Source organism: Pomacea canaliculata, linkage group LG9, assembly GCF_003073045.1.
Source record: "Pomacea canaliculata isolate SZHN2017 linkage group LG9, ASM307304v1, whole genome shotgun sequence".
In the NCBI taxonomy this organism is placed as follows: domain Eukaryota; kingdom Metazoa; phylum Mollusca; class Gastropoda; order Architaenioglossa; family Ampullariidae; genus Pomacea; species Pomacea canaliculata.
The window spans coordinates 1125570-1146530 of NC_037598.1; the positions used below are offsets into that span (position 1 = coordinate 1125570).

Here is a 20961-nt window from a genome sequence, read left to right on the forward strand (position 1 = left end):
AAGGTCCTTGTAATTCTCACTGTAATAGTGGCAGTTGTTACACTGCGCTGGTGGTCTCTACATAAGCCAGCACAGAGACAATAATAAATGCAATCAAAATACAATCTCACACCTGCAGACTAATGACAGACCGGGCTACGATCGGAGAAATGCCCACGATGAGTAAATGTCATGTATATCATTTGACTTCAGTATTATTCTCTAAGGGAAGTAAGCGCGTCTCCTCTCAATCATTACGTGTTTGCAACGCAGCGTTTAGATTATTGTCTCCCTTTAATAGAAAATAAAACGGCCTCCTGAGAGAATTGGAAAGAAGCGAGAGAATCATGTAATATTTTTTATTTTCGAAAACAAAGACTTTCAAGTGATTATTGAAGTTTAGCACATTTTTCATGCAGCTGTCTGTTGAAACCTGTTTTCATCAAATGATCTCTTTCTTTTCTTCTGCTGTCTCTGTGTTCGCAAGAGCATAGGCGTATTTGTGCATTCTCGTATTCTTTCTTCCAAGTTTGCAGATGTTAAAGTAAACACAACACTTTGTATTTTTGTAATTAAAACACGTTTTAATTTACATCAGCAGGTAGTATCTTGCAATCAAAACATTTTTGTCAAACGCAATTAAGCTCTTCGGCAGTAAATTCAACTTTATAAAAGTCAAAGATCACTGCATAATCTCCTTGATTAAATATATGTCCTTAAATAAGGCATTTAACAATTTTATTAAGTAAAACAAATGTAACATTTCTTTTTTTAAATCGTCAAAAAAGTGAGCACTAGAAAATATATTGCTTTTATATAACTTACAATTGTATTTTGTTTTGCATTTGCACAAGTTATTTACAGTTTAAGAAGCTTTGTGAACAATTATTATCCATATGAACATCCTCACAAGATATTCCAGTTCTATGCATTATCATCAATTCACCGGTACAGGTGATTGATGCAGGATAGCTGAAGGCGTGGTTAAAGACAGGCAGTGGGTGAACCTTTCTCATAGTGGGAGGTAAGTTTCGGGTACATGCGCTAGAAATTCACAATGACAACCATCAGCTTCGAGAATCAGGCGCCTCCATTTTCTACATGCTTAAAAATGTTGCTATAGGAACGAAATGTGAACAGTAGGCTAACGATCCCTACAGATGAAGAAATGACAGCTTGAGGATACAATAAATACAAGTTTAATGATATCACACCCACACACACACTCTCCTCAAACACACGTGTTATCCTGTGTCTGTTTTTGGTAGATGACCAGCTTCTAGGCACTTAATACCATCCCCAACTCACGAATACCAAAAATTTAAATAGTCCTTGTACACTTTTTTTTTTAAACAGGCGCTCTTGATTTATTTTCGGCGCTCATCTATAAATGTTTTAATTTTGTCTCTCTTATAGTTTGTGTAAAAAGGGCCACAATGTTATTTACTGTACCCAGGGATGTGATGTGTTGCTTCGTGTGTTTATATAATTATGTATCCCGATATGTGATTGGTGTCTTAGCTGTTGCTCGATGTCCTACCTGCTCCCACATTTTGTCTCATCCGGGGATCCACGTGGACTTACGGTGTCTTCCCATTGATATGAGATTTGCGTTGCCTCGTGTACCTGTGTACTAAATAGTTCTTGTAGGCTTGTGCCAAGTCATTTCTTCCTAGAAATATCTTTGTCTATTAAATATACCTGCAGCCGATTTTCGTTTGGCAATCTATTATTAGCAGCTTATTTTCGTAGCCACGTTTAACTGTAACGGTTCTATGGATCAAGAAGTTTTCTGGTCTACGAACCACGTGCTTTCTGGAGACATCGTCCGTGTCTTAGCTTTTAGATGTGTGTGTCAACAATGTCTCTACAACCTCTTTCGACATCACATTCTTTGTCATGCATACTCAGTCATGTACTTAATCGGTCTCACAGAGCATGCACTCCAGATAATTCGCATTTCTTTCTTATACATCCGGAAAAAGAAAAATGAGATTATAAAAAAGAGGAGAACTGTTTTTCTCAACAATTTAAACCTGATGAAAGTGGTGCTAATTGGGGGAACAAATCAGAAAGTTCTGCCCGTTTTTTTTGTAACAAAGGGTTATACAGAGGAAGTGGTTTCAACTCTAAATCGACGGAACTTTTGATAACAAAAGCGTTGTGCGGTCATGTATCTTGCTCCACGTGTACTTCCAAACTTGTGTTGAAAAATGCGCGGTCGGTACCCAGATAAGGCCCTCGTCTTAGTTACACCTAAAGCTTCACTCAAAACGTCAAATGAAGTGTTCAGACCGAACCTTTCTCCACCTTGCCAAGACGATATGTTCTTGCTATTTTATACTGTATTAGTATGTCTGTATATTTGATGCTATGTTTCCGTTTATGAATCATCATCATCAATCATCCAGTTATCATCATCATCGACATCAGTCGTGTCGACCTTGAAGGTCGTCAGCGGCTTGCATCTGTCGACAATTGCATCTGAAAGATGGTGCTTCTCTGAGAGAAAAAAAAATGAATAAAAAATACTAATTAGTAGAAATATGGCGCTTATTTTACTCTTAATGTGCGATTTTAACAGTTTTGCTGAAAATCGAATCTTACCTCATCAAACATTTCCCTCAGTTCTCGTGTTTGAAGGCTAAATTCGTTTCCCCTGCCATTACTTCCTCATACGATGGCGGCGGCGCGTATACCCCGGGTGGGAGGGAGCTGGAGTGCATCATGTTCATAGGTATATGTGTTCCTGAAGCTTTGGAGAAAAAAAGATGGGTAATCAGAAGAGTATATAGCAAGAAATCCTCCACACACCCACGTGTTATTCTATGCCCACTGTTTGACAAATGAGAGTATAGAAGCTGTGCAACTTCGACTGATTTATCTCTAACAAAACAAGATTGAATTCAAATGCATTGCTGTCTATGAGACACATAAAATTAAAAATAATAATATTTCAATCTGAAGATGAAAACCATTAGGAAAGTTCAGGACTAAGAATCACAAAAAGCATGAACACACCTGCTAACATGTTCATGCTTTTTGTAATTTTTATAGATTTATCAGAAAATGATATAAAAATATACGGACTGACGGACAGGGACACATACACACACAGAAAAAGCGACCTGTGTACTCACGATCAGAGTACGAGGGATACAGCACTGCGCCGTGCCTTGCGTTTGCAGCAGCAGCGGACCTGCGGCGACACACGCAGCAGCAGCAGGTGATGAGGGTGATCAACCCGATGAAGAGGACCCCAGCCACCACGCACCCAATCACCAGGCCGACACTGAGCGTCGATAGCCATGTCATCAATTAATCAGTCCATCGATCACTTCAAAATGAGCAACCTTCATACTCGCTTCATTCACAACCACAATGGTGGACTCTATGTCTATAGCCCGCCAGTCTTTGTCAGTGAAGTTTCATTCATTACTAAAACTACTTTGTCGACACATGTTTGAAAGTTTTCGATAGCTGACTCACTAACAACAAATAATTTAAGGTTTGAAAGAGATAGAGAGAGAGAGTGGAATGGCGAGCGAGATTAAAAAACGAGCCATTAAGCTGTCTGGAAAATTTATAATCATAGAGAAGGGTTAAACAAACAGACACAGTGATAGTTTACACACACGCGATCACCACAATGACAGAGAAGTCATGACAGCAACGACGAGGTCAGAAACAACATAGCGATAACGACGGAGATGATGAAAACGCCGAGGAAACTGACGGCCTGTTAAAGTGTTACTTACGGCAGAGAGCAGCAAGGGTCTTCGAACTTCCAGCAGCATCCCCACTGGCAGGACTTGTAGCTCACCATGAGCTCATACCGACCATCGTAGCTGTTGTAGTCATAGGTGGAGAAGCTGCAGTACTGTGCTGCCATTACCACTGAGAAGATATCATCATCATCATCATCATCATCATCATCATCATCATCATCATCATCATCATGACAGAAAGATAGACACACCTAGTGACCTAACCATTCGTAAATCTGTGTTGTCGGTTAATACTCACCATAGGTGTGTAGGCTTTCAACCATATAGCTACACAGAATGACTGAATGCAAACAATGAATACTACATACGTGTCCACCAAAACAATTCGTATCTCATTCTCATGCTATGGATCTCGGCTTTGGATTTGATTTGACTTTCATTGTTAGACTCTCCTCTTCCTTCTCAACCTTTCAATCTCTCTTGAAAACCTGTGCTACTAGTAATGCGTTTGTTTGTTTTGCTTTTTTTCTCTCGTCTTAACTGGGTATTCCCGAGTATTACTTTTCATGGCTGAATTATGGTTTGCTTTTCCTTTCTGACTGGTGTAAGTAAATATTGAATATAAGAAAATTGTATGATGCAGGCTACACTGACAGAAAATATCCTGACAGAATCAGAGGATGGTGGGGAAAATGGCGGTGTACGTTGTGAAGAAACTATTTAGGAGCAAAAAAGTCATGATCTCTTTTTTTTTCAAACCAAAGTAACTTGTGGAGTAGCTAACTTAGGTTCGATGGATGGAAATGCGGGTTTCTTTTGAACAAAATATTAGTTTCCTGACTAGTTCCAGACCACTTGTTACGATTCAAATGTTTAGTCAAACAGTGTGAGAGAAGCTTTAACGAAACTTCTCTGGTGGCTGCAATCTGCAATCCTTGATAGCCTGCGTATGAGAGGTACAAAACAGATAAAATAACATGTCACGGATACAGAGAACTTGTGTCAATTTCCGGTTGGCAATAACAGAGCTGTCTGCTCTTTGACTTGAGGCAAGAGATGTACATGTATATACAAACTGTACAACTATGTATCTATACAGTTTAATTACAAGTGATCGATGAGAGGTCCTAGTGTCATACTCTGCTTAATCAGCATTGTAGGCAAACCATGTATCACGCAGCTGAAAAAGAGTGAATATGAGCAAATGAGAGATCGAAACAATTTGTGGGGGTTTTCCGCCTGGAATGTTATTACAAACTGTAACACCGAGGTCAGCGGGCATATTCAGTCGTCTGATTATGAAAATCACGCAAACGCACACAGCTAATATGGAGTTGACGAGGAGGCGAACTGAACTATGACCTCATTACATGAAGAGATTAACACAGCTAAGGAGGAAGAAGAAATATTCAAGCTTTAGTAATGATCTTAACAGTTTCGAGATACGTGGTTCGCTTACAACTCTCAAAGAAAGACAGAGGAATCTCTTACACTTACTCTAACAGTACACAGACATGGTGGTACAGTTCCTATGCACAAGAACATACGACTCCGTCAATGCCGACCAAAGATTGACGCAAATTGTCTTTTCTCTTGGCACGATACCTTGTGATGTGTTGTTTTATCTGTTTAAAACGCAGACATATTTTTCCAAAATGCACTGAACTCTAAGCAAGAGAAAGCACAAACTATTTATTTTTCTATCGTCCAACAGTACACCAGCGCGGGTCACTTAGGTCACTTAGTGTCAGCTGTATCAGAGGTATCAAGGATATGAATACTCGGTGTTTATTTTGTTAGCGATGTGCTGGGTAGATAGCTGGGTACATGCAAGGATGACTCGCCAGTTAGTTGACGTGGTAGGAAGTTTTGCGTACCACACATATCTACAGATGACGCCTCGTAATCACTGAAGCGTGTCGTTGACAAGATGAAGGAAACTTCTTGCAGGAAGTACAGAGGTACTTTGCTCCTGTCTTTGCATGAGATACGTGTCATACCAGCACAGCCGCGGCAGACCGTGACTATTCACTCGCAAACACTACTGACAGGTGGTACAAAGAAACTAGGTAACTGATGCTGTTTTGATTCAAAGGAACAGTAAATGACATTTGTAAGGACAGTACAATACAGCTTGATCCCCAGGGGAAATTCAAAAGATACAAGAGATACTGCTCAAGGTAAATTGTGTGTGAAAGGGGACAGGGCACCATCAACAAGTAATGGAGACAATTAAATAAACAAACAAATCCCATGATTTATTTCTCTCACACACACGGGCAGACAGGAATATCTCAAGACGATTCCACATAATAAAAATGGCGTCTATGTGTAATCCGTTGGGTATTAAGTGATGCGTGTACAAACTGAAGTCGAGTATCAACTGTTGGTGCTGTCACATCGTGTTTCGTCTGTTCTACGACGTACACATTAGGGCAGCCTAACCACCCGTGACCCAACCTCCCCATGATGTACAGTCACACACACAGGTTCAGCGCTAACTTTACACTGTCGTGCACTGGGGTCATCAACCCACAACCCACGACTGTTTACAGCCATATCTTATCAGAAAAAAACCACGACTCACCTGGACAAAGCGCCGAAATTAGAAGAAGAAGGAAACAGGAGAGCAACTGTTGCAGTCCCGCCATCATCAGGGGACTACTACCACTGTCCACGAGACAGCTATCGAGACAGCACTGTGCCACTGACAACAAACACGGAACACGGCATACGAACGTCTTCAGGTGTCCACACGCTTCTCAGAGGCACACTGCACTTTAGGCGGCTGGCTAACAATCACCACGCATGTTGCAGGTAAACATATCACCTGCCGATAAGCGCTAGCTACTAGGAAGCTAGTCCCAAGGGGATGGTGGTGGCTCCCAACGTCAGAGCCGCCATGTTGTGACGTCAGCAGTAGCCAATGGCCTCGGCGTCGTCAAGAAAACATCACCACGTCGTCTGCGGGTTGATGAAGTAGGAACAGCAGAAAAGTACACAGCGGAAATAGGAGAGAGGTCGCTAAACAAAACTAGCCGAGTCACCCACGCACTTGTTCGTGCACACGTGCAGTTCTCTTTGCCAGAAACTTAGACACAAACATATAACAATAACTGCAGATTAATGCGGAAATTTAACAGGATAAAATCAATCACACTTTAGAACAACAAATTATCAAAGATCACGTTTTTCAAAAGCTGTATTTTTGATGTGATGTGTCTTTTCCTGATGCGACACATAACTTGAAGGACAAACGTGACTAAAAGGGACAAGGGATATAACTCTAACCCTGACTTTGGAAAGGGACACAATCCCTTCAATGGGCGACGTCAACAGCGATGTAATGCAGACGACATTTCAAAGTATGTTCGTTGAGAACCGTCCTTAAATTACTAATATATAAAAATGCAGTTATTTTATGGTAGACAAATAAGAAATAAAACTATTGCCTTTGTGAATGTAATGCATCTTTATGATTATTGACATTTAGAGCAATATTGTTTTCAGACAAATGTCGACATGGGGTCATTTCTTGTACAACTTCCTTCAAAAGCCACAATTAGATTAAGATATCAAGAGTGTCGCTAATGCGAATTTAGGGTAATTAGAGGAAGAAGGAACGATAAATGTTTTGAAACTTGACAGTGAACTTTCCAGATATAGATAATTGTAACCAGATCTAGTAATGCCAACTAATAAGTAGACACACACTTCATTATATATATTGGCTTAAGTTTAGGATATTGCTCAGGAAAGTTTAGGGTGGATGGTGAATAATTGATAATCCGCTCCTTTAAATTAATATTTGTTGTAACACAGCCACAGATGTGTAAAGACATGGGTTAAATATGACAAATTTCTAATGAAGTTTCTATTTCATTGCAGTCTTGCAATGAAAATGTATCATGGTTCTTGGTTTTGCGATTTGTAGTAATAATGATCATAATAATACAGAGATATTTTTCAGGAGACAAGATTTCCATGTGTCATCCCCAAACAGGAAATCTACTACTGAAATGTGAAATGTAAATCTGTTCAAAATTATTTGAGCTTTCTTATTACAACTCCACCAAAAGGGAGGATAATCAAAATGAAGGCTTCAGCTATTTTAGCAAGTGCTACAAAGGCAGCTACGTACAACATGGTTCTACAGGTAAGTTTTGACAAAATTTAATAAAAACGTGGTCCATTATAATATTCTTGTTTCAAGCTCATACAAAGGCAATGAAAAATTGGCAAACTGCTCCATTTTTGGACCATGTTTCCTATGTCCCTTACTAAGTTACAACAATAAGCCAGTACTAAAAAAAAAATGACATCAAAACAATCTTTTCTTGCAGCTTGCAATGAGGGTCATGACCTTTATGTTAAATGCTGTTGTCCTGCGGTACATTTCTCGAGACTTGCTTGGTGTTGTCAATGTCAGGTTTGTACATTTAACTTGCTATTCACAAAGAAAGGTTAAAATGTAAAGAGAATTTGGTGTGTGTATCATATGCATACATGTGGAAACATAAATACCTACTGATATATAGATGAACTCTCATTGTTATCTAATTATTTATTAGCCAACTTTTCCATTCTCAGTGACTCCTAGGTTATATTATTTTACATAAAATACATTGAATGTTTTCTTTTTGTATTGAATATAGAAGCAATAACACCTGCATGATAGGTTTCAAGTGTTAGAAAGAAGAAAATTCTGAGATAAATAGTATTTATCTAATTTCAATTGTTAATAAATATCCTAAAGGAGAAAGAGAACATGGAACTCACATTCTTGCTTTCAAATCGAAGCAGCAATAAAGTTTGAGATAATCATTTTTTCCTTATTTGAACAGGCTGACTCTGCTGTATTCTACCATCTTGTTCCTCACCAAGGAAGCTTTCGATCGTGCTTGCCTAAGTCGTGCAGAGAAACGAGATTGGCGGCTGGTTACTAACCTCATGTGGTGCACGTAGGTTGGAAGTTCTGTACAATTTTATGGCCAGAAAGAAGAAAGATTTCTAAATCCCCAAAGTACGATCTAAATATTGCTGGTCTGACAAAATGATACTTCTATCTCAAGAACATGGTTTTGATGTTTTGGTAGTGTTCTGTTGAGGATGATGATGTTAATGATAAAGATTATAATTATTGTAATTTTTTACCTCTATACATTATTATACTAAATATCTAAATGCCATATAATACAGAATAAATAATCACATTGCATGGAATAAATATATTGATGTGCACTGAAACAAAAAAAAAATCAGTTCATGAATACATTTGCAGATGATGATGGAATACATAGTTATGTGGCAATTCAAAATAGAAGAATCTTCATTTATTTGTCTATTTTCAAGATCTCCTCTGGCTTTAACCTGGTCCATACTTCTGACAATTGTCTGGCTTTATTTCCTGGAAACACCGGACCCTCACCTTATTCCACATTATACTCTAGGAGTCATTATGTTTGCTGTGTCAAGTTGCATAGAGGTTCTCGCAGAGCCTTTATTTGTCACAGGGCAGGCTTTTATGTTTATCAGACTAAAGGTAAATTCCACTTATATGTATTATTTATTATATCTATTATTTATATTTAGTATTGTTTTATTTTTATTTTAAACTTGATACCAATTTTAGAGAAAAATTGCCTAGTTTTGATTGAAAGTTATGGATCGAACACAATCCATAAAATGATATATAAAACATATAATCAGGGTTTCTGCTTACGCAAAAAATTGCGTACAGTACGCACCCCTTCAATTTTCGTCAATGGCCCCTTCAAATTTAACAGGGACCCCTTAAAAATATGAGGAAGGGGTCCCTGGGACCCCAAAGAATTTAGCCTTAGCAGAAGCCCTGATATAATGTAATAATTTTAGTAAAATAGATTGATTTTCAAATTTATTTATTATGTTTGTTCATTTTCAGCTTATTAGACAGATATATGAGATATTTTTCAGTAAAGCCTAGTTTTGGTGATTTTTCATGTTATAATTACTGATGGGGTTGTGACATGAACTGATCATTTCAGGACCTGTGCTTCTGGGGCCATATATTTATTGAGGTTTCTTCCTTTTCTGGTCAGGTTGTGATTCTGGGCCTGTCACAAGCTATCAGATGTTTCATTGCCGTCATCCTTGTACTTGTACTTCCTCACTGGGGTTTACTGGGCTTTGCAATGGCACAGCTATCCTGTAGCATCTGCTATGCTGCTATGTACTACCTGTACTTTGCACACTATGTCACATCACAAGTCAAAAAGGATGATGGTGACATGTTTCCTTTTCAAGCTGTGCAAGACTTTTTCCCACAAGCTGTAGAAGGAAAGGTAAAATGTAACATATAATCAGAATGGAGAAAGTCTGCTGTGAACTGTGCTTTTGATTGGGTGGCTGGTTGTTTGTTTGTTTGATAAAATAAAAATGCTATCAACTAATGAGAATTTTGCAAACAAAGGTTATGGAGGGAGAACAGAGTACTAGAGAAAAGCAGCAACATCCTGAAGAGGAGATCTGTACCAAGGCTATACGATCCTTATTGTAGCTAATGCTTGACCTCTGTATGACTTAACAATGCGTAGGTTACTGCTGTAAGCAAAGTTTATTTATTGCAATTTCTACATGATTTATGTTGCCAAAGAGATGGTATGCCATTATGTTGTAAAATTTGTAGGTAAAATTAGCTTTGCTTCAGTGCAGTGTACTAAGGGCACCATGTTATTTTAAATTTATAGTAGAGAACATGTGGTTATTTATTTATTTTTAGGGCTATGAAATATTCCATTTCCAATAGTAGAAAATTGTGATACATCTCAATGGAAGACTATTGATGACCTCCGATCCCCTCAGGACATTTGCTCTGACGTATTGCTGGTGTGGCTTCTTGGCCACAGTGGATTGAATGAATTTTATCTTGCTGTATGTGGACAATAAAAAAAACTTCTGTTTGCTTCAGCCACTAATAGACAGTGATCTTGCCAGTCTTACTTGGAGTTTCTTCAAACAATCATTCCTGAAACAATTACTCACAGAAGGTAAATATGCATTCTTCTCACTTTTCTCAAAGTCTCTCTTGAGTTCATCTTACCTCTTAAATATAGGCAGTTGTTAATATGACAATTTATCCCAGAGCGCACATAGTTTTTGATCCTGCAATCCAGATTTTATCATTTAGGACTTCACTGCCTATAACATTTGAATGTTGTCAGTATGTTTTTATCATTATGTTTCTGATTTTCTGTGTTGTGGCCTTGTTCAAAAGTTAAGGAAAAGTTTAAACTTTGATTTGCAGGTGAAAGGTATATCATGACATTCTTGGATGTTCTAAGTTTTGCTGATCAAGGTAACAGTGACATTTTCTTAAAATTGATATAGTTATTTTTTGTAGTCTAATTAACTTTCACAACAAATAAAGCTTGTGATGTAAGCTTTCCGGTCTCATTTCTAGGCATATTTCCAACCAGTTCAGTTTGCTTAGTTGGCTCTCTAGACTTAAAAACATGCATTATGTCAAAAAAGGTCTGGTAAAAACAGTGAAATAACCGGGTTCCTTAGATCAACGATTTCAAAAGACTTATTTAGAAATTATATTTGAGTGCACCTTTCTTGCTCACTGTCATAAGTGAGTAAAATTACATCACATGCCTCTTTTGGTTTCTCTTCTGAAGCACATTTTCATTCAATTATCATAACTATTCTCTTGAGCATTTGTATCCTCTCATTTCTAATTTACTTGTATGTTTAGTAAAGTTTGTAAGTCGATTCATATGTATCATAGTGATCTAAAATATGGTTTGTTAAATGCATTTTTCATCTCATCTAGCTTTTCAGAAATTGTAGAGATTGCTTATGTCTTTCAATTCTTTTTCTTCTTGATAAAGATTGTGGATAGGTATTTTTTTAATAACAGCATGACAAACTGTTTGCTGGAAATAATTTGTTGACAGGAGTATATGATGTGATCAACAATCTGGGATCAATGGTGGCTCGGTTTGTATTTCTTCCAATTGAAGAAAATGGATATCTTTTCTTCTCCCAGATGTTGGTGCGTGGTAAACTTGCTCATGAGCAAACAGAGGTAGGAAGTTACCAATTTCTATGATGACTTTTTCAAAACAAACGTTTATTTATATATGTTTGGTCTTACGACCTTCATACCTTCATCCATTTCTTTACGTTCTACTCTTGTACTTCTTTATGTTGTTCAGTTTGCCTATGCATACCTCACTGTCCATGTCTGTTATCTTTGATTTATCATTACTGGTCTCCGCAGAAAGTGCAATCTATCTTGGTCGTGATGCTGCACATTATTAGTACACATTATTATTATTATCTTGTTTTGTTGCTGCTTAAACTCTTACTTGTATACTGTGGGGAAATATCAGTGCATATATCTTTGCGCATCTTGATATTAATACACGCACATATAAAAATATAGGCAAACATATGCATCCACCTGTGTGCCTATACACACACAAACACTGTCTTTCTCCTTGTAATCCTCATGCACACAATAAAGATCCTTATCAATGGTTTACTGGAGTCTGAATCTGATTTGAAAGTTTGAAAAAAAATTTTTTTTTAGCTTGTAGCCATTTTTGATACTTTGTCAATGCTTTAAAGGACCTGCACTAGCCTTAGACAGATTTTAAAATTGTGTTTGACAGAGTTTTTGCCAACCTTTGATGGGTCATTGTTTCAATGTTTGACAGGAGTCTATTGTGATGAGCAGCAGGGTGCTTGGTGTATTGATGAAGATTGTCACACTTATCGGCTGTATCATCCTTGTCTTTGGGTATTCCAATGCCTATTTGGCTTTAAGCATCTACGGCGGGGAAAATCTGAGCTCAGGATCTGGTATGCATCTCCCAGCAATCTCATTCTTATATTTGTGTTTATTTATATATTTTCAGTTGGACTGGGAGAAGAATATTTCTTTCCCTTCTTATGTATTTTTTACTCCCTAACCTGAAAAAATTATTAGCATATATTTATTTGTTGTTTCTTACTCTGTACCTGTGTCCAAGAATAATATTTTGTATTTAATATACTCAACATATCATATATTGTTGGCATATATTGGTTAGATTTCTCTTCCATATTTCTTCCAATTTTTCTTTCATTCTGTTTTTTTTTTTTATTGTCTTCTTTCATCTTAGTTTTACCAATATTTTTTTCACAATATTTTTTTTTTTTTACCCTTTTTTCATATATTTTTGCCTTCTTACATGTCTGTTTATTTCTTTGTTCGACCGTTAAAAGTCCTCTGATAATGACATAGTAGTTATGTAGCCATTTTATGTGTCATTTTTAGGACCTACGTTGCTTCGGTGGTACTGTCTTTATGTACTAGTGATTGCCATCAATGGTACAACAGAGGGCTTTGTCTTTGCTACCATGAGCAAGAAAGATGTTGACAGGTTAGACATTCATTATTATATTCTGTACTGATGATTTTTTTTTTTTTGTTTTAAACAAGGGAAGCAAAATAATGACTAGCACTAATTTGTATATATTTATATACACGCATATATAGTGTAATTGTGTCTGTGAACTTACAAAAGAGAGATAAGCCTTTGATGTCTAATGCTAGAAATGGAGAGATACATGTTCTGCTTTCTTTGGCAGCCATTTTGTCAGTTGTATCGCTCTTTTTTTTCTATGTGTCAGAAAGGAAATGTATGACTTTTCTTTCTTTGTTCAGATACAACAAGAAAATGTTGGTTTTCTCTGTTATGTTCCTTACAATGGCATGGTATCTAACCAAACAGATTGGCAGTGTAGGGTTCATCATTGCAAACTGTCTAAACATGATGGCTCGCATATCTCACAGGTAAGAAAAATTTTGTTAAAAGTTATGAAATGCCTCTAGCTTCAAGAGAATTTGAAACTAAAAGGTGCATTTATAAGGTTTGTGACTTCTTGCATGATGAGGGGTTCGGTTATTACAAGTAATCTAAACATTCATTTTCTTAAAGAGAGTGGTGGAAGCTTAATTGTTTGACCCAGAAGCTTCATTAGTTTTCAGAATAGTGTATGGCAGCTGTGGACTGCTGCAGTATTAAATTGTTTTCTATGAAGAATTTTTAACAATTTTTTCAGTATTTGGTTCATTCAACACTACTTCGCTGGCAGCCAGTTCTCTCCCTTGTCTAACATGTGGCCCTCCATACCGGTCATAGTGACCATGATCATTTCATTGCTTCTGACTTCTGTCTCAGAGGTAAGACTTTAAAATTTTATTATTTTAAAATATTAAACGAGGAAATTCCATATGCAATGAGTTTCTCATCCAGATTAAGATTTACTGTTATCATGGTATTTGTTACAACGAGCGTCACTGGTGTCAAAGGTTAACAAAAACAGAAATTAAAAGAGTTCTTACAAAAATTATGTCTTCTTTGAAATACTGATTCCAAACTGGCAAAAAATGCATCTGAGCCAGTGATCATGACATTTGACTCTCTCTGCTCAAGGTCATCTATTTCCCTAGTCAACAAATCAGCCAAAGAGGAAAAGTTATTAACAAGCAAACCAGTGCATGATGCTTGAGTTGAATGTTGAAGAACAGTTCAAACAAGGGTATTAGATGAAGGAAGACTTCAAGTTCTTTAAAACAGCCCAGCTAGGGTTTAAATATTGAAAACTTGCAGCCTGGTTTTATGTTGAAAAGTTGGGATAGTTATATAAGAGAAAATTGGGAGTAATACACTTTTTATTTGAAGGACCAGAAGTCATATGTAAATACAGTTTAGTTAAAATTATAATTTTATTTTTCTGCTTCAGAATTATTGCTGCTACACAGATGGCTACTTAGGGAAGCTATCTCATGTCGGCCTGTCTGGAGTCTGTTTGTTGGTGGTGGCAGCTTCAGTGTTTTTGACTGAGCATGCAATGGTGAAGCTGGTGACAGACCAAATCTTTAAAAGAAAACACAGCAAAGAAAGCTGATAGTGTGCTTTAGTCACAAATGTTCTAGAAATGTGTGGGTTCCTAGATGTGCTCTATGTGTGTGGTGTGTGAGAGATCGAGGGAGAGAGAGAGAGTGTTTGTATGTATGGGCAGTGGTGTATGATGCTATGCATTGCATGCATTACATTTGATGTACATAATTATGTTTTCAATCATGTGGCACCTTTGAAAAAGAAGTGCATGATTTCTACATTTTCACAGTAGGCACAAAAGCACATTTTGTCATGTGCATGGATATAGTAAATGAAGTAAAAGTTAATCAGCTTGTGACTTTTCCAGTAATCAAGGATATGAGCTGCTGGTCAAGAGGTGATGTGTATATGATATTGTATATACTGGTGTGAATGTGTTCCTGTGTATTTGTGTGTGTGACATGCACATGCACAACTTAAAGTGACTGTGAAACTGTTTTTCTGATGCTGTCATTGCAAACATTTAATAATAATAAAAATGTATGTTGGAAGTATATGTTTTAATGATTCTCTTGGCTGCTAGTGGTGTATTGATGCTTAATGGGGAAACACACATTTACCAACAGGTTTTGTCTTGCTTTTGAGAATGGAAATGAAGTATTTGCCAAAGTATGGAGATGCCTGCTTGGACTGTAATGTAGGTGTTAGTAGGTCAAATAATGAATGAGGTGCAGAGCCTGTAAAGTGTAGTGAGTTTATGCTCTATTCGAGCCTGGACAGGAAGCCAGTGGAAATAGATTAGATGTTTTGCATAATCTCGTTTGCATGTTTGGAGTATGAGTTTCAAATGTAACATGTGGTCCAGTTCCCAGTCAGTGAATGCACTATCTAAGTGTTTTAGACAGAGGTTTTTATCACAAGAGCTGAAATTGTGGTTCAGTGTACTTGGTCAGGAATAGCATGATGATAAGTGCAAATGTGTATCTCCTTACTTTCTTCTCCAGTCTGCTCGGTAAGTTTAGGGTCTAATGCAACCTCATATAAGCTACCTATAGATACCAGTGGAAAAAATGCCTCTCATATCCACAACCTGTTTCTGGAACTACAAATTAATGAACTGTTTTCCTGCATTTAGTTAGGCGAATATTTTTATTTATTTTAGAACTGCCTATTCCCGGTGTGCTAAACACCAAGTACGCACATTTGAAAATCCCTTTTCGTTTGTTGATTCCTCCATATTGTTCAACAATCAGGATCCACTGCGCTAGAGTGGACCTCCTCCATGAGCATCCCATCAGGTTCCACTCGGCTTGTCTGTAGAGGGCAGAACGTTTCATTGCCATGGCAATATCAGCTTTCTTCCGCTGAACACGTGATCGATGTGGAATGGCACTATCAAGCCACAGGTTAGCATTCGAGGGAAGCGATCTGCTGTATTAAAACATATTAAGGAATAACACCAAACAACATGTTATACTATTCCATGTCATCCATAACTTTCATAAACAAACACACGTATTAAAACAGATGTACACCCAGGGGAAAGCGTTCATAACAGCTACGTTGTTGTTACCGACTGAAAAGTTCAGGACTACTCTTCATTTCAGGGCAGGAGCAGGTGCCTGTTGCAAGTTACGTCATGGGTCACTTCTTGACCTTACCCAGCATGCATAGCAAGGTAAGCTACCTGCCCAACGCCGGGCTGTTGATACAGAATGTCACCGTGACGAGGAGGGACTCTACACCGTCGTCGTCAACTTTGAACAACACGGGTTATCGCTCAGCGACACCAAAACAGTTCACCTGGAAGTTTCTGGTAGGCAGCAACAAGCAACACAAAATAAATCGGAAGAAAATCTTAACCGAAGAAAGGGATGGAGAGAAAAATGATGACAGACGACTGAATCTGGCTGACTGGATCTCGTCACTGAAAAAGTTGGCGAGACGAAAATAAATAACCAAAACAAAAAAGCCTTGAAACTTACATATTTCATAAAAATATTGACTTGGTTAAACTTAAATGTTTTCATATTTTGTTATTAAAGTAGAAATTGACACAATTTTGGATGAAGAGTTTTCCGACAACTGACTTAAAATATGGTATATATACATAATATGATTTCAGATGAAGGGTGCTAGGGTGTTCAAACTTACAGAATCTCGGACGAACTGGTGTTTTAACATTGACTTTATAACCGATATAATTTCAGATGAAGACTGTTCGGACACTGAGGCAGAACTACAGAGGTTAAAGTTGCAGATTTCACAGGTGACTGCTCAAAACCAAGTGCTCACGGAGCAAAATGCTCACCTTTTGGCACTTATCCACGAGATGCAGCTGACCTGTGAAGGTACAACAACTGTCATCCCCACTCAAGGTAAGGGACAAATATATTTCTGGTGGATGTTGGAGGTTTGGGTACTGATACAGCGAACAGCAGTGGTGGCTGTAGTCGTAGTAGCAACGCAGTTTTGCTGTTGTTATTTCACTGTTATCTTCAGCATTCGCATCACCCATGACACTAGCTTTCATTTTTGTTTGCTGCCGTGTTTTCACCATTTAGTTTCTTTCTTTCTTTTCATTCCTTCATATTCTTCCTTATTTCTTTCCTATTCTTCTTATTATTAATTTTAGTAAACTTGGGTGACTTTCCATTTCTATCTCTTCGTTTTTCGCGCAGTCGCAGTACACAATATACAATCTGCGTACATAACGATTTGGCCGCAATTTCCTTTTTAATATTCTATAATGGTCATGAACTGATCCATATCTATCTCTTATCTATCTATTACTTGCGAACAGAGTGTTTTCTTCTCCTCTAACCCATTGAAAGGCTCTCTAGCTATCTACTTCATCTTAGTGAGGATGCACCAAAGTAATCTTTTTGTTTTCATATTATAAATCAGACAGCTCACAGTTTTGCAAATGATGAATGCTTTTTGATGCCGACGATCACGGTATCATGGTGATCGCGAAACACGAAGCTAATTTGTTTCCCCCTTCGTAATTAGCTTTCTAATGATTGCTCGTAGAGCTTAGAAATGCTTGGATGTGTACACTAATCTCTGTTGTAAAAGCTAAAGGTGTTCCAGTGAAATTAAATGAAAATAACAATTGGAGAGCTTTAATTGTCTAATTTTTATAGAGCGGTTCATACGTTTGGCTTATTTAACCGAGTTTGTTGCATTATTCCTCACAACTCGTTGTTAAATTGATTGTGTTTGTGTGTAGACCCATGGGTACCCAAGAGCTGCGACGATATTTCAGACGCCACAACACCAGTGGTGTGTACACTATTTATCTGCCGAGTGGTTCACCGTTACAAGTGTACTGCGAGCAGGACATCGATCGCTGGGGATGGGCAGTGAGTTTTATCTTGTTTTACATTTTGTATGTTCCTGCAGAACTCACTGTCAAGATCAGATGGCTTGCTGAAACAGGTTTAATGGTATTTTCCGTTCTCAGTTTCTGTAACACTGGGGAGAATAAGAAAAATGTTTATAAATGGAGATGTACCTGAAGTTGCAATATCCTGAAGCTGCGTCTGTTTGAACAAACACCTGCATGTCCATCAGTCACTGTGTCGCCCCCTAGCTTTACGTTCTCGGTATTACACACAAAAGATGTTTTACTTGGACTTCGGAGGGTCAAGGCGCTTGCAGGTTGACTAGAAATTCAAGCAGATTGTAACTGGTTCCAATCCTACTTCAGGTTATACAGCGACGACAGGACGGCAGCGTGGACTTCTACAGGAACTGGACTGAGTACAAGTACGGCTTTGGTGACCTCAATGGCGAGTTCTGGCTAGGTCAGCATTATTTGTTACAATAATGTTATTCAAATAGATTATAATTTATTCGTAACATATTTATATAGTATCAATTATACATTCATTGCAGAAAATCAAAATGCTGGTTAACGCATGTACTGGATACAACATACAGGCGTAGACGAAGACATACACGCAGCCTTCTCTTTGTGAATAGTAATGGCGGTTAACAAGCGTTCATGAATTGTAATGGGGGTAACAAATGTTCATGAATTATAAAGGGGGTTAACAAGCGTTCATGAATCGTAATGGGGGTTAACAAACGTTCATGAATTGTAATGGGGGTTAACAAATGTTCATGAATCGTAATGGGGTTAACAAATGTTCTGCATAGCGAAGCCCCATCGATATTAGGTGCTATCTCTTGCAGGGCTTGAAAACATTTACTTGATGACATCCAGCGGTAACTACAGTCTGCGTATGGACCTGACTGACTGGGACAACACCACTGGCTTTGCCATCTACGACACCTTCAGCATCAGCAATGAAAGCAACAACTACACTCTGCACGTCGGTGGATATCACGGTACCGCAGGTCAGAGGTCGCCTTCCCACCAGGGGAGTGATGAATCATTATAAGACTTGTTTTCACAGTCTGATTTTAGTGTCAAAGTCGGAATGACATACAGGACCTTGGTAGCTACCTACCGGAAGTCGAGATGTAATTATTTGTAGTGTGGGAGTGACAGGTCAGCAGGCACTGATGCTTTTAATCAAGTTCCCGACATAAGTGGATGTCTACACCAGTAGATTGTGGGTAGGACATGCTATCACATATCGTATGCTATCGGTTTCATTCCGTAAGTGACTAGGATGGACATGAAACGCGAAGAAAGTAAGTGGAAAAAAATAGTGAAGCAGATGTAAGTAAGAAAATAAAGTCATGAAGTCTGAAATACAGCGACACAGAGAAGGAGGAATAGTCTTTTACATTTCTTTCGAATTATTTTTATTCTATCTCCTCCAATCATTCTGAGACACCATTTTGATCAAAGAACTTACTGTTTCACCACACCACTTCTAACTGTGTCCATGTGCTTCACCCCGCGATCACCACACATCATGTCTTCATCATATCAGCATCTTTCATTCATGCCGCATGTTTGTAGGTCTTGCACTTGATGTACTCCTACTTTGTCCACCATCAGCTTCTTCGTTTCAGCTCATCATGATTTCTCCTATTATTATCATGAGTTTATTATTTTATGATTATTAGTGTAAATAGTGAACATTTGTATCACCATCATTTCCTAAGTCATTTAAGTAATCCTCGCTGATCCTCTGTGGTAGTTGAAAACTATAAAAGTCTTGATTTGTGCTTCTTTCTCCAAACAGGTAATGGCCTTGACACCAAACTTCTCATCATTTGTCCACAATGGACAAGCCTTCTCGACGTTTGACCGGTAATGATAAAAGCACGACTGAAGCGTGTGCTGTGACGTACAGGGGGGGATGGTGGTTCAATAACTGCTTTTCTTCGTACCTAAATGGAGTCTATAGGATCGCGACAACAGCAACAACTCAAGCCACGAGGGATTTTCTGGTATGATTGGCACGAGGACTTTAGGTCCTACAAGAAGGCCGATATGAAGATCCGACCCAACTAAGATTGAAACAATTACAAAACACTAATTAAGCTGATAGTCTTGTCTTACTTGAGTTTTGTTATCCTTCGCGCGCGTTTGTGTATGTGTGTGGGTGAATGGACATTCTATTTCTACTTTCTAATATTTCCCGTCATTTGCCCGAGTGGGCTTCGAACCCTTGACCGTAGTGGAGAGAGCACACCCACGACTCCGAGACCGTCATGTCCACGTAAGGTTACACCAAAGATCCTCTTCGGTTACATTGACCCTCATGCTATGTCCAGGCTGATACGATGAAGAGTAGCAGAGGAGAACGCGCCAGCGGGGCTGGTCCTTCACCTGCCTGACAAGGTTGCTCAGTCAACGGCCGGTTCACTCCACATTAGTCATCCTGCTTTTCTTATGCTTTTCACGGCTTCTGTAGCCTTCGTTGTAGCCTTGAAGCACCTTCAGCAAGGACCACACCAGCTTCTACCGCCTGACGATGGCAGAGTCTCCTAGGCACCCACCACAGCCTCCTAAAGCATTTCATTTCTTGGATACGTCGCTCTGATTCTGCGAGCATAGTCTGACAGCCCTACATCATGAGAGACACAACAAGAGGCTTGTGGAATGTCTAACTCTGTAGAATGTAAACAGTCGGCTGAATATTTAATCAGTGAATACCATGCAATACAACGAGGACCTTGTCTGTCAAAACATTTGTTTTTATAACCAGTAGTTCCTTTTACCCCTGTTTTTGAATGGTTCCTCTTGTCTTGCCCCATGTAAAATCCCTCCTATCCTGCCTTTGATGATTAAGGCCAGTAGCGATATAATTTATTGGCATACACATTATTTTAGCAATAATCTAGACTTAAGCCTTCTGGCGAAAAAAAATTGTATATCAAATGAGATGAATATGAAATTTTTAGTACTCTGTCTGCCTTTGTCTGTTGATCCAACTACCTACAAATTCATC

At 38.3% G+C, this 20961-nt stretch overlaps 2 protein-coding genes and 1 long non-coding RNA gene across 3 annotated transcripts; 2 read left to right on the forward strand and 1 right to left on the reverse strand.

The window, feature by feature from the left end:
• Positions 1-542: 542 nt before the first annotated feature.
• Positions 543-6529, reverse strand: LOC112571933. Its single transcript, XR_003100922.1, has 5 exons — positions 6295-6529; positions 3738-3876; positions 3120-3271; positions 2587-2734; positions 543-2481 (listed from the first exon to the last, which is right to left on the reverse strand). It is a non-coding gene; the product is annotated as an uncharacterized LOC112571933 (long non-coding RNA).
• A 400-nt stretch (positions 6530-6929) lies between these two features.
• LOC112571930 (protein RFT1 homolog) lies at positions 6930-15133 on the forward strand. Its single transcript, XM_025251339.1, has 14 exons — positions 6930-7072; positions 7678-7863; positions 8051-8136; positions 8552-8668; positions 9060-9249; positions 9788-10030; positions 10657-10735; positions 10993-11043; positions 11648-11778; positions 12413-12557; positions 13015-13120; positions 13405-13533; positions 13803-13923; positions 14487-15133. Exons 2-14 carry the CDS (start codon positions 7801-7803, stop codon positions 14649-14651), a joined length of 1626 nt encoding a protein of 541 aa, XP_025107124.1. The 5' UTR covers positions 6930-7072; positions 7678-7800; the 3' UTR covers positions 14652-15133.
• A 308-nt stretch (positions 15134-15441) lies between these two features.
• LOC112571932 (ficolin-2-like) lies at positions 15442-20055 on the forward strand. Its single transcript, XM_025251342.1, has 8 exons — positions 15442-15596; positions 15838-15990; positions 16192-16400; positions 16795-16962; positions 17817-17949; positions 18297-18393; positions 18785-18949; positions 19750-20055. Exons 5-8 carry the CDS (start codon positions 17821-17823, stop codon positions 19812-19814), a joined length of 456 nt encoding a protein of 151 aa, XP_025107127.1. The 5' UTR covers positions 15442-15596; positions 15838-15990; positions 16192-16400; positions 16795-16962; positions 17817-17820; the 3' UTR covers positions 19815-20055.
• The last annotated feature ends 906 nt before the right edge of the window (positions 20056-20961 follow it).

What these genes read in the sequence shown, in the direction of transcription:
- LOC112571932 (XM_025251342.1), top strand. Translation starts at nt 17,821, where the DNA reads ATGGGTACCCAAGAGCTGCGACGATATTTCAGACGCCACAACACCAGT. An exon ending in TCGATCGCTGGGGATGGGCA is followed by an intron (nt 17,950 to 18,296) that starts GTGAGTTTTATC and finishes ATCCTACTTCAG; the next exon opens with GTTATACAGCGACGACAGGA. An exon ending in CAATGGCGAGTTCTGGCTAG is followed by an intron (nt 18,394 to 18,784) that starts GTCAGCATTATT and finishes TATCTCTTGCAG; the next exon opens with GGCTTGAAAACATTTACTTG.
- LOC112571930 (XM_025251339.1), top strand. Translation starts at nt 7,801, where the DNA reads ATGAAGGCTTCAGCTATTTTAGCAAGTGCTACAAAGGCAGCTACGTAC. An exon ending in TCTAAGTTTTGCTGATCAAG is followed by an intron (nt 11,044 to 11,647) that starts GTAACAGTGACA and finishes ATTTGTTGACAG; the next exon opens with GAGTATATGATGTGATCAAC. An exon ending in TTGCTCATGAGCAAACAGAG is followed by an intron (nt 11,779 to 12,412) that starts GTAGGAAGTTAC and finishes AATGTTTGACAG; the next exon opens with GAGTCTATTGTGATGAGCAG.